This window comes from Nomia melanderi, chromosome 10 (genome assembly GCF_051020985.1).
Source record: "Nomia melanderi isolate GNS246 chromosome 10, iyNomMela1, whole genome shotgun sequence".
Classification (NCBI taxonomy): domain Eukaryota; kingdom Metazoa; phylum Arthropoda; class Insecta; order Hymenoptera; family Halictidae; genus Nomia; species Nomia melanderi.
The window spans coordinates 17,338,313-17,352,857 of record NC_135008.1 but is presented as its reverse complement, the minus strand read 5'-3'; the positions used below and the strand labels follow the sequence as shown (position 1 = coordinate 17,352,857).

Sequence of the window (14,545 nt, the reverse complement as noted above, 5' to 3'; positions counted from 1 at the left end):
TTGTTCCTTTAGTTGTTCCACGATTTGGTCCGTCTGTGTGTTTCTTTGCATATTTTCTTGCATCTCTTTATTTAATAACCTGTGTGGATGTAGTCTTGTGTCATTTAGATCTGTGGTTTCTGTGTTTGTTCCTTGCTGCGCTATTTCTTCTTTAATTCTTTGTATTCTGTTTTGTAGTATTCTATTGTTATTTATGGTTGTGCGTTTTTTGGTCTATTAATCTTTTCCATGATGTTCATACGATGGTGTTTTTCTCTAAATATTTGTGATACTCATTCATTTCGATCGTTTATTTCATGTACTACCGAATCTTGCCTGTTTCTGTAGTCATCGACCTACTGTCTGATGAAGCACATTCAGTAGTTGCAGATCGAAGCTGTTGGGCTCTGCTACTTCTTGTCATGGCGGTTGTCTTTTCGGGTGACGTGGTACAGTAGTGTCAAATAAACAAAAAGAAAGTCCAATCTACGATACCAATATATATATATATGAAGTATAATTAAATATTTCTGTCGTATGACAATTACTTTTCTACCTACATTCTTATTACTTTATAATATAATAATATAATTTAATAAAACATAGTATGATCATAGTATCATTATCATCTATTTTACTTAAACTAATATTTTTGCCGCATTGTTCAGCTTATTTCCTTTTTTGCTCTCTTTCTTATAGGCAGCCGAAACGTTCGTGTTTTTCTTGTCAGTTGATTCAGGGTTTCTGTTTTCCGCAAGTTTCAACGGCCTCGAAGTGAAACGAAAGTTCACGCTTAACTCCATCGAAGGAAGAACGAGTAGTCTACGGAAAATTTTATTTCGCCCAATCAGTGTAGGCGCACCGTGAACCGTTAAGAAGTTTTTTCACGCATGAATCGACGATAGGGGAAGGAAAATGGAAGAACCGGGAAAGTTCCGGCCGAGAGACGAAGCGCTAATCTATTACTTTTATCTGCCATCGGTTTTTTAGCGTTGAATCGATCGAAGCATTGAAATCAACTTGATTTAATCCCGATAGCAAATCTGTAGCCTTATCAGACTGGAAGTGGTCTTAACAGCGATTTTAAAGGAAATGTGAACAGTCAGTTGCTAACGTGTCATCCGAGGAACATGCTGTTGGCGTTTCTGCTGCTCGCGTTCGCGTTTGCGGACTGTTACGATCCCAGGATAATAGGAGGATCCAGTACGACAATCAACCAGTACCCATATCAGGTAAATTAATTTTATGTAAAAGATTTTTCCATTCTTGAAGACACTATACTTTTAGAGGTAACACAGAAAGAATAATTTGCATCGTTTTCCTGTACTGATAAATGTAATTAATGGTAATGCAATTTTGTTTGAAAAAACATAACAATTTGAAACCAGGGAAAATACATAGATAGATATATATATTTTAAAATCTTATGCCGTATAATGTTCTAATAAAAATGCATTATCTTTTACTATAGTGATAGAATATTATAGGAAATTAAAATTTATTCAATTGAATGATATTCCTTGCAATATTTAATTCTACCTAGATCTGAACAAATAAACGTTCGAGATTTTCTGGCGGTCCGAACACATTATTGGCATTCAAAATATTTGCTTGAATAATTTAACCTTCCACACATATACGATACACACACAGTGACTCGAAAGGAGCTGAGATGTTTGTATTGCATAAATTTTATCCATTGTCAATTTTAATTCTTATTAACATTAGATCCCTGATATAGACCTATTTATTTCAAACATTCCATCTACATTTTCGCAAATTCTAAAATGCAGTTATGCTTAATAATTATAAATATCAAACGATCCCACCCGCAAAGCGTAATAGATTTCCATTTTTGTTTGAGAAACTTCTGATTAACACGTGTCTTAAAAATTCATATCATTATGTACTTTCTTTTTTACACTTGTAAAGTGTTCAACGCTGCATGTTTTTTCTTTGTAAAAGGTATTTTAAAAATATATGTCATGATCACTACAGCGTGATTCTATATCTTACATGCGATGGAAAGTAATGTAACAAAGTACTCGCAAAATTCATTCTGACCTTGAAAAAAGGCTTAAAATTCTAGTAATTATTTACAACACTGATTCCCCTCCGAATTGACTGACCTTGCAATATGTTCGTAGGGGACTTGATTCTGAACAACGTTTTCAAGAGGTTTCATACTCATTTACAAAAAGAGTAACCATTGTATGACCTTGCTCTTGACATATATTTTCAAGGTCATTCTTATGTACACTCAAGACTTTAGGCTTTTTGACCGTGAGTACTGGTTCAAAAGTTATAAAATATTAAAGTTTCGTATTGCGCTAGAAATTTTCGTCTTCATTTTTATTTATTGAAGTTGTACCTTATAATATGTGTATTTGAACTTCATTTAGATAACAGAAATTGATATTAGTGGGATGGAATTTTCTCTCTGTTATCTAAATAAAATTCGAGTACACATACTATAAGGAACGCGATTTCGATATATGAAAATGGAAAATGGTTTGATGAGTATACATGTCATCTTAAAGCTTGAAATGATACTATCCTTTCAACGATGAATTCTTTGGTATTGGTATGTTTCTACAAAAATTGATTTTCCATTAAAATATACTCTACGTGAGTTCGTCCTGCGTTTGACGAGTACGCACTTCATTTTTTGATTTTATTGCGCGCAAAACGAAAGATTTTTCAAACTAAATTCCACAGTTAACAGGTTAATGCTCCTGGGTGTATAAAACAATGGCCTTAATAATATATGTCAAAGTGAAGGTCATAAAAGGATTACTATTTTTGTAAATAAATACGAAAGCTCCCCATTCCTGGACGTACGTTTGCATAACATTTTTGTAACATGTATGGGGAAAACTTGTTTAGAATTATGGCTTTGATGACATATTTCAAGGTCATCCAAATTGGCGAGGAATCAATGTTGTAAATAGTTGGTAAAATTTTTTATCGCTGCATCGAGTTATACTCATTGCGAAAGTAAATAGTCTGAACAGAACTATGGGCCGAAAATGAATAGTTTATTTGCAAATTCCTGTTAATGTTTCCATGGGAGTGTAAAGAACTACAATATCCCATATTAAGTTAGATTAGTTAAAGTAGCAAATGTAATGACTGCATTCTCTGACGGTACAAAATGATAAAATGTGACGCAGCTTGACACAGGATGAAGTTCTGTGAGTCTCGAGTTTGGTGACCCATCGTGTAACAGAAAAGGACATTGAATACCGTGGTCCTTCACTCACCCATAGGAATTTCAACAGCGTTTTATAAGAAAACTATTCAATTTCAATCCATAGTTTCTTCCAAACTATTTACTTCGACACACACGATGCATCGACAACAAACTTTAACCCTTTTTTCAAGGTCAGGAAAAATTTTGCGAGCATTTGCTTACAACCTTGTCTATCAAATGGAAGATGTAGAATCACGCTGTGGTGGTTGTGAGATATATTTTTGAAACACCCCGTACATAATATTAATTTTATTGTAGACAAGAAACTTTTGTTCAAAATGAATGAGGTAAAGATATTTTTAATCTTGGTCAAGAAGTTGCTTTTCTCAAGCGGAATAATTGTCCCTTTCTAAAGCAAATTATTACAACCACTTGTATTTTATCGCAGAAAATCAACTTGTGTTGAAAAAACATGGATATAAAGGTATTTTTAATTTTGTCTATGAAATACTCCTCGTCGAATCTGTGTACGTTTTACCTAAAATGTAAGAATTTTCCTCTAAACTTCATAAAACAATTGTATCCAGTATTATTAACACTAAAACTACCGAATGGCTCGAAATGACTGAATGACTTGAATGTTTCTTTTACAATTATTGAAAAAATAAATGTTTTTCTGAGAAAGTATGAAAGAAATTGATTTAGTAACACGCAAACTGAATTGAGCCGTTCATTTTGAAAGTGGATTAAACCCAACAAAAAAAAGGAAAACTATTAAAAATAAAATGATAATATAGAATTCGAATTGTTATAACCATTAAGTTGATTTTTTTTTAGGAAAATGAACTTACGCCACTTTCAAAATAAACGATTCAATTATAAGTCAATCGAAATCCCAATAGATGTACTCTTAGAATTTCTATAAAAAAATGTTAAATGTCAACTTGACTGCTTGGTGGTTCTAATGATAGAACATCATGTTATCCGAACTGGCGAAATAATCATTTCTGTTATACAGGTGTCTATCCACTTTAATGGCAAGCTTATATGCGGTGGTTCCATAATCAGCCCGGACTGGGTGTTAACGGCGGCGCATTGTGTCTACGGGTTTGTGTTGATTGAGTTATGGAATGACGCGAGACCCAGTAGATAATTTATTAATTATCGAGACGCGAAATTGCTACTTCGTAAACTGCTTCGTACAATGATCCGTAGTTAATTGGAAGTACATTTCAGGTATAACCCATCGTCTTTTACAATTCGTACCAAGAGCACTTATGGCTACCAAGATGGTACATTGATCACCGGGATACAAAGAATATACACTCATGATTATTACGATGACGAAACCGACGAATACGACGCTGCTTTGATAAAGGTACGTCTATCCAGTGAATTGTACTTGCCGGAAAGATGAATTATTTTTTGGCTGGAAGAATAATAAAAAGGTTATTTGCTTATTTCAACAAGTTTATTGATAATTTTGTGATTATAACGTAAACGGAAATGGTATAAATAGATAGGATAATGATAATCTTTCGTTTTTATACCGGTGATCGTTTTATTTCTGTTTGTGTCATTTTAATCTCGATAAACTGCCTATACTTATCTATCTATAATCCGTTATAATAACTTTTGATATATCCTTTAACGATGTTTCAACGCCTTACACCGATAGACGTTTCTACGGTAAAAATTTATGGGAGAAACTTTAACTATTAAGGAAGATTAATGAATTAAGGTTAAACTTTGAGAACAAGAATAATCATCTTCAGAACAAAAATATTATGTTTTTATACTAATGGAAACAAAAGCCCTTTTTGTGGAAAACTGTCGTAGTTTAAAAAACATACTCTTACCTCTTAAGGATTACGTATTCAGGCCATAGAACAATTGCAACTCAGAAATTTCATTTCTGCCAGAGTTATAAAGTTTTTTTATTTTGGCGTGCCAAGTAAAAACCACCTGCTCTGTATGTCGGTCCTCCTTGCTGCAAAGCTTGTTTTCTTTGTAATTATCCAGTTCATATAATCTTTCTTGCACACTTGTATCAAAGCTTTACTCTCACATCTTAATACTAGTTTCTCGTGGCAATGTTAAGTAAGTTTTACCGATTATTTGTTCATGTGCATAGTATTGTTTTTAAATGATTCCAGCATTTTTAGCATGACTTTCATTACATTTATTGGTAGTTTTTGTAAACTTTAACTTCATAGCCTATTTATATTGTTAGTATTCAGCATCTGTATGGCGATATAGAAAATCATTCTTTAAACAGAAATCATCTCTTTGCACCCAAAATAATCAGTATAAGAGTTTTCATTACAAAATGCATATTTACATATTTCATATTAACAAAAGTAATATAATGTAAATACAAAAGTTTTGAAATCTCATTGGTGAATAATTAAAAGTTAACTGCTTTTCAGCTGAGTTTTCCCTTCAAACGGTCTTTAAATATATCTAAAATATTCTTAACAGACGATAGGGAAAACATATTGTTAATAGATTCAAATTTATTAATTATAAAATATACACAATGCAATTAATAATAGCTTCTATCGCCAATAAAAAGAAATACTCTTACAATTAGTAGATATTTCTTTTCCTTAACAATAGATCTACCGAGCAGTCAAATTTGTCCAGTTTCTTTCTTTATTTATTATATATATCATTGATTAAGATTTCAGTTGCCTTATATGTTAGATTACTCATTAGTAAATCAACTGATGCAATAATTATTTACAGTTAGTAAAGTATCAGTATTTGTTCAGCAGTGTTAAAGAAAAAATCCGAAGTGGGCAACTTTGACTGATCCAGTAATTCTAAAGTTAAATTTACCAAATCAGTATCGAGCATCATAAAATGTATTTACATAGCACAATTATCCTAGCTCCCATCACCGATAAAGGTAGACGCGAATGCGAGGCCGATCGGCTTGCCGTCTCCAGGCAGCTCTGTGCCGACCGGAAGTGTCGCCGTGGTAACAGGATGGGGCTACACGTCGGTAAGTTTTTCCTCGTGTCTCTACATGGATCGTTTTGACAGCTATTGCATAGGTAAACTGTGTTTGACGATGGCACGATGCTTCGGTCAACGGTAACATTCCCCGAGACTGATTACCCACTGCGAACTCGCGTAAACATTAAGGTTTGTTTGTCGATCGGTCGACAATGTTCGATCGTCAGGGCAAACATTCCTCGCGGCGAGTATGTACGAGCACGTTTGCATTGCCTCGACCCGTCAGTCTGCGACTCGGTTAGGTCATCCGTTCGAAATCACGTGGTATAATATGCAGTCACTTACAGGTTGGGGGATCGACACCGAGCAAGTTGCAGGTATTGAATGCGCCAGTCGTCGATCAAAACACTTGTAAAAAGATCTATGCCACCAAGTACAAGGAAGTGACGAAGGCGATGCTGTGCGCTGGCACTATGGTGGGTGGCCAGGACACTTGTCAGGTAAAGATTTTGGGTCAGCTTGCAGATTAACCTAAAACCATCATGCTAGACCTTTCGAAATTCTATAAATTTTCTTTCTCGTGTGATAATATTATTAATCCTCGATAGCTACAATATGGAATATGTGCTAAGTATTGAATACGACGATATCTGAAAATCTTGATACTGTCATCCACTGGCAATAAATGTGTTACGGTTGATATAATAAATCCGGTTTGTATAGATAGTACTAGTATTAATTATATTTATCGGTAATTATTAATAATTACTTTTGTAGTTTGATATATTTCATAAAAACATTTTTTTGTATTGTTTCTACTATTTATGAACAAATATATACTACACTTTTTAATGTGGTTATAAACTATTTCTATATTTTTGTACAGGAAAAAGTTTGGACAATATAATTTTTATTGGCAAAAATATATTACAAAACATTTTTCCATAAACTACTACAAAACGAAAACTATACATTTATCTGGTATAAATTACTTATTTATTTCTATAAAATGAAGTTTTGATAAAATAATATTTATTCATAAAATTATATTATATAAATCATGACAAATTATATATTTTATCAGATTATAAGTAATTTATTTATTTTTACAGAAAGAACTTTTATGGCATTTGGAATTACAAATTATTTTTGACTGCTTACATTTTCAGCGATTTGAATTACAAACGCCTGTACAATTGTATTGAAATCCTTGACCAACTAAATTAGAATTCAACCGAGCACATTCGCTCAAAATTACTCCATTGTTTGGAACTTTGTTAATCGAATAAAAGTTTCCTTGCAAATACTAAATTAATTTCTTGCATACAGTTGGTTTGAAATGCCTTTTTTACCCAGTTTCTAGAGTATTTCAATTTTCCTAGCATGGGATACTTTGAGGAGCTCCATATAGGACGACTTGAATTGCAGATTATGGGTATCTGCTTTCGTCGAATTCTGTTATGACGAAACGAATATAGATTATCACTGATTTCTACAACATAAAATATTTAAATATATTACTTTTTCGTTTAATTTAATATAAAAATATTAGTTTTGTTTGATTTTATATGAATAATAACAAATTTTATTTTTTTTAAAGTTAATTATAAAATTTATTGCTTATTCATTTACGTTTTACTTTCTGTATTCTGAAGAATAAATTCCATGTAATGTACTATTCCGTGTTAGGTACACATAGTATTTCATATTGGGAGTCGTACAAGCCTAACATGGGAAATGATTACTTTAATAGAAATAATAAGTATTGTTTAAACCTTTATGATATTTTAAATTTGACTGTTATCAGTCAAAAGAGTGTAAAATTCCCTATAAAGCCACAGTATTCAAGTTTGTATAAACGCACTGTGAATGAGTAAAATACCAACATAAAGAAATAGTAATCCATATTGTGGCAATTCATTCTATATTAGATAGAAACAAAATTTTGTTGGTGCAGTTTGTTTTAGTATTAATCAAGTTAAATCAAAATTTTCTGTATACAAGATAAATTCAAGAAACGTAAAATTCATCTCGACAGTTAAGGGTTAAGTACTCCCTCTCTGATTTTACTGATTTTTAAATATATTATAGAATTCGATATTTTGAATAACTTTTTTCTGTTATAAAAATGATGGATAATTTTAACTTTCTACATGTTCGTAAAAGATTATCGGTACTGGTACATTGATTCTTACTGACACGTATGTATCTGTGACATACTCGCAAAAATAACGGATTAAATAGTCATCACCCATGTTTGTTTTTGTTTGACATCATGTTTCTCATCGTGTTCATATTTTTCTTTTTCATTTATTAGTGCTTTCTTACAGTATACACGGTGTTCGGTAGTACAACGGAGCAAGGACGAATTCTATGCGAAAAAGTGAATGAAAACTGTAGAATAAACTTTTTTCATTTGAGACTTAGTTTCGCAATTGACTTTGAAAATTTACTCGGTACGCAAGCACTTGACTAGAATTAGGTTTGCATTTATTACATTAGATAATAGGAAATATAGAATGAAATAGAGTATTGCCGTATAATAAAGTTTATTGTTAAAAAGACTGCTGAAAGCAATGCTCATTTTTCTGAATACATAAATCTGCTCGTCGAACTAAATTTCTATGAATATTTCCTATTGTGTTCCGCGCTTTTAACACGTTGAATGCCATGGGGGTCGCAGGTGACCGCCAACTAAATCGAATTACTACAGTTTACTCAATGAAACGATGATTATTTGAAAACATTTATACATTATAAACAATGCTACTTAACGGGATGACATTGAGCTAAATGAATGTGCAATAATAATAATGCAATTCAATAAAATGATCAAATATTATACTTTTTCCATTTCGTGTATTGTGCTTTATGAAACCGTACGGCATTCAATGTGTTAATCTGCTCAATGCGAACGCGATTTTGTCTCTTAATTGTTTCATATTAGTGATACCTCTGTATCCCTGATTGCCGTACGTCGACACAGTGATAGACTGATGAACATTGATTTTCCAGAACTGGAAAATTATGATAATAGAAATGCTACGAAGTCCGCCTTAGTATTGGGAATGTTTATAAATGTAAATCTAATTAATCTTGGAGCCAACAATCAGGTCCATTAAGTGGAAATATAGTCAAGTGCACGCATACTGAGCATATGTTCAAAGTCAACATTTTATTCTACACTCTCGATTTACTTTTGCACATAGAATCTGGTCTTATTTTGTTGAACTACCGGTTACGAACACCCTGTATAATACAGTAATAAATATCTTACTTGCCTTTGTGCAAATTACTTTCTAACATAAGTAGGGTTTTAAGTGGCATACTAAGAAATACTATTTAGCCCTGATAAAATATAGAACTGGCACTCTGTATAGGAATGAGTTTCATCTAGATAGCAGAGAGGTACCTATTAGTGGGCCTCATAATTTTGAGATACGGCATTTGCTTTATAAGTGGCAAAAGTCGCTCGGAAAAGAAAAGAGCTCGATATTTTTGGAAGAAGAAAACGTCGATCAAAATTTTGATTTCTATAACATATTTGTAAATGATTAAAATCGATGGGAGAATAGTTAATCTATTAGCTAATTTATTAGCGAATTGAACGGTATTGAATAAATATTTTCCAGTAATTAATTCATGATTATATAGATAATAAAATAATATAAAAATCTAGCATTCAATAATTGGAAATTTTTGTTAATATAATTTGTTTGTGTTACGAATAAAATAACTGTTACATTTACATATATGTAACGTATTTATAACATATACTGCTAATTCAAATAATTTCTCAAATTTAATATGCTTATAATATCTTAGTTTTCTTATTTTAAATAGAAATATTCTTTTGTACTTCCAATATCGTATTTTACCCTGTAATATTGAAATTGATTAAAAGATGTCATTGATATTAAACTAATTGATTACTTGAATATCCGTTTCTCGGTTCGGTATGTACGCTGAATGATGTTATAATTTTCGAACAAGCTGTTTGTTTAACTTCATTGAAATTATGTACACTTTTAACAAAATGTTCGCACATAATTGATAATGTAAATCAGTTTCCAACAGAGGAGCTGTGTAAATACCACTTCAAAAATACACATTTGATATGTATCGCACATTTGCTCATCATGTTTTCCTGGAAATCAAAGACACTTTAATGAATTCTCGTTATAGAATCAATATTTAGATAAACGTTTTTTCCAAGAATCCAAATGATTACCATCAAATTACACAAACAAGGTTAAAAAATATTCAAATGTAAAATATGTTTGATTAGATCTATATACATTTAAAAATGCGTATCAACTGAAATTAAATCAAGTAATATTGATAATAATTCATCAAACTTTGTCTTAATGCGGATACTTCGCTAATTGCTTTGATCGATTAAGATTATGTAAGGTATCGTAACATGTTATCATCGAAAAAATAATATTGTGGTCCGCGTTATCTCGACACATTTTTTATCGCATTCACATAATATTATTTTTTAATACTTCAGGGTAATTAACGATTACAGATATTTTTCCTTAAATATTTTGTGTCACTGTTTTTTCTTTTCCATATATTTTTTACATAGTTACATTTTTAATACTGAAGATGTTTTTCAATAAAAATAATAGATATTATTTTTGTGCCACAGGGAGACTCAGGTGGTCCTCTGGTGTACAAAGATGTTCAAATTGGTATCGTATCCTGGGGCTTCGAATGCGCGAGACCTGGATTTCCTGGAGTATACACGCGAGTGTCCGAAGTGCGCTCCTGGATAGACAAAACTCGCCGAAGTATAAAATAAATATCTTTCGGTGTACGCCTCGAGCAAAGATTAATTTTTCCTCGTTCATTGTGAACGTGCTTCTATCCAATAAAAAGAGAACACCGATGAAAATTGATCCTATTAATTTTTCATATAAATACATTCCAAGTTTAAGTCACTAATTTATAGTTTTTGTACTAAGCGAAAAAAAGACGTTGAAAGGAGTCTTTAAAAAAGTATATTGAAAACGAATCAGCGTAACTTAATGAACACTGATTGCTTCGCAGAAATTAACAAGTCGCTCGTATCTCGGAATTTCGAAGTGAATTACGGATTCAATGTTCAGAAAGATGGTAATCTCGGGATGTTAATACCTCGTTCGTTTCGAATCGGAAAGTGATTCGGTGAAATTAATATGGGTCAGAATTTTCGCGGCTTGTCAGATAAATTTGGCGCGGAAAGAGCAGATTTAATATTTGATATGGCGCCAATGTATCCACCGCGTGCGACGACAGTCAATTAAATTATCGAAGGAACTCTTCCGCAAGCGTTCCGGAACAATTAATGCTTCTTGTGCCGCGAAATACGATGATTAACCAATTCACTTTCCATCCGACCGAGGATTGTGTTCAGAACCGTATTACCGTTAATTTTCCAGGAAGGGCTGCGCAATTTTAAGTGCCATTGAAGCATATCGACGAATTCGGCTTGCAACATTATCTTAATGACGGTTCTGCTTAAAAGCCGCTGGAAATCGATTCTGGTTGCAATCAATTTGTTAATGCTTTGCGAAATCTTCGCTTTCATTAAATAATTGTCCTTTTATTCATAATTACATTTACAATTCCAGAATCAATCACGGAATTAAATTTCGTGGGAACAAATATAAGAAATTTGATCTTTAAGTAGTACTAATTAATAAATGAATTACTATTTTAAGGTTATGTATTAAATAACGCAAATGTAACGAAATTTCTGTAAAAAAATGTAAAGAGTTTTGTGGAAAAAAGGTATTGAGAAAAAAGAAAAAAAATAACGTAATACATGAACATTTCATTGTGTGGATGTCAGTTATTCGAACAGAGTATTTATTAGCAATTAATGTTCTAATTGAACGATCATTTTGCGCGGTAACTGATATCAATAAATTTATGCAATTTAATGATTAGGGGGGTATATTATTAATACACAGATATTTAAGCCAACTGCTAGTATTTATAACCTCTATTTAAATAATTGTCATTTAAGTGTCAATAAAATAGTGGTTCCACTATTCGAAGATTTCTTCATTCGAACAGTTACGTCTCCCTATTAATGTGAATATGGGAGTATAATATTAGTTGTCCACAATGAGATCTTCATTAAATATCTAGCAAATAAGTTATTTCTATGAAAGGCGAATAAAATATTCTCAAGAGATAATTATATAAAACATTAAAAACAATCTTAAACATAAATGCTAGGGTTCAACCCATTTTGAGAAAAATACACGAAAAATAAAGAAGTTCTGCAGTTTAACAGAAAAAATGACTTTTTTCGCTAAATAATTTTAGCTTATATCGTTTAAAATGTGCTACAAATGAAAAATAAAATGATGATTACATATTCAATTTCTCATGTGTAACGAATAAAATATATTTCGTTTTAAGTCGATCGACCAATCAGTTTTCCTGTTATCGTGCACACCAATTTAAAAAACGCATAGTTTCAAGAAAAATGTGTATGAAGCCTCCCGATTCATACCTTACAGGTCTTACATTTTAGATGTTTTAGTTTCAGCGAATAAATTCGATCTAATTTTCCCAAAGTTCCTCTTTTTTTAATATTTCAAAGCCGAGTTGTTTAACATGTTTAACACATTTAGTTTTCTTAATTTTTATATTTTCGTCATCTCATCATTATCGTAAGTCTCTGATGTGTAACTGTGATGTATCGTACTATTGATCTATGATAAAAAGAAAACTCGATGTTTTTGACTCGTCATACCAAAATCTCACCTTTCACGTTCGCGACCACATAAGCGCTTATGTATGACATAGTGATTCGTTTAAAGTGTCTATGTGTGACGATGTTGATTACCATTGCTATGATGATACTACCATGTACTTGGCGTACGGTATAACCTATTGTCACTTTGGCTATATCAAAATATCATAGACGTATGATATTCATGTGAAATGTTTTGTTTGATTTATTAATTATGTTTTAAATGTGTAAAAGTTATATGATTAACATATGGCGTGTAGGGTATTTCAAATTCGACTGCGGTCGCGAACGTGTTAATATGGGTTGAAATTGTTACTTTTACTGATAGAAATGGACAAGGTCAGCATATACTTCGTAAAATTAAAGTTAATTAATGTAATTGAAGAGAAATGGTTGTTATGACAATCATAATAAATAGACCACGAAGCAAAAGAAACGGTGGCAAATACTTTGCGAATCGCTAAATTGACATTATTTATTCAAAGGATTATTTGAAACTACGTTATACTACTCTATTCGAGTTTTATGAAAGCAAAAGGTTAGTACAAAAGCGCAGAGGAACACAACGTTTCAACTAGATTATTTGATGTACTTATTTGGCGGTCTCTCATCTTTCTTCTTCTAATTATTAGAGATGTACGTAAAATATATTTAATATTGCATAATGTGTTCCGTATTTAGGTCTGGTTCATGTTTATGTTGGTACATAATAAACTTAATAATTATCAATTACAGTTATCCTTATTCGTTATTATTTATAATTATGTAGTAAATACCAAGAAGAATACCTAAAATTCGTACTTATTAAATTTATTACGTGGTAACATATTAAGAAAATCATTCCAATTCTAATCAAAACACGATCAATGAGTATAATATGATTGTAATATCGAATATTGTACATTTCTTAAACTAACTTGTCAGATCGAACGAGAACGGAGTGATTAAGCGTTGCAGTGATGCGTCTATACGAATTCAAGAGTGTTCATAACGATGACAGCTTTTACTGAATTTCTTATTGAGAAAGCTATCTTTAACATTAACTAATCACAAATCTAATATATGTATAAACATTAATATATAAAATTTATGTAAATCTTGCTAATCCTACACCTTAAATAAATTTATAGCTTGGTTAAATAAATCTAACTCAAAATGTTAAAAATTTTTTAACGAATATCTTACAACCTATAAAAGACGTCAAATAAGTTATTTAAAAAAGTTGCTCAGGATCATGATCTCAATAGCAAACGTAAAACTCAAATTCGTTACTAACGTAACTAAAATTTTTACATATTCCTCACTATGACTAATTTGTTAAACTAATATACAGTCAGCAGCAGATTTACCATCGAAAGAACATTCAAATACACAATTCCCAGGTCCATGGAATCTTCCCAGGTGTCAATTTTAAATACTGTGCTTCGATATGCAAACAGCGTTCCACAGTTTGAAATTCTAAAATGTTTCGCCAAGTGAAACGTATCTTTTTCCCAACGACCCCCCCCCCCCCCCCTCCCACACATACAGTCCAAGTATACGTCTGGACAAAAATACGTCCGCGATAACACGACCGGTGTAACAGCGTGTGCAACGAGAATAAGGCTGCGTTTACACCGCAACTTCAACACTAGCAAAGAGAGTATCGATCATAGCGG

The 14,545-nt window shown here is 31.9% G+C and overlaps 1 protein-coding gene across 1 annotated transcript; it reads left to right on the top strand.

Annotated features, from left to right (window-relative positions):
* Nucleotides 1-1,037: 1,037 nt before the first annotated feature.
* Nucleotides 1,038-13,998, top strand: LOC116428742 (trypsin-4-like). Its single transcript, XM_031980778.2, has 6 exons — nucleotides 1,038-1,211; nucleotides 4,191-4,279; nucleotides 4,409-4,550; nucleotides 6,066-6,179; nucleotides 6,481-6,633; nucleotides 10,788-13,998. The coding sequence occupies exons 1-6, from the start codon at nucleotides 1,110-1,112 to the stop codon at nucleotides 10,938-10,940; spliced, it is 753 nt and encodes a 250-aa protein (XP_031836638.1). The 5' UTR covers nucleotides 1,038-1,109; the 3' UTR covers nucleotides 10,941-13,998.
* The last annotated feature ends 547 nt before the right edge of the window (nucleotides 13,999-14,545 follow it).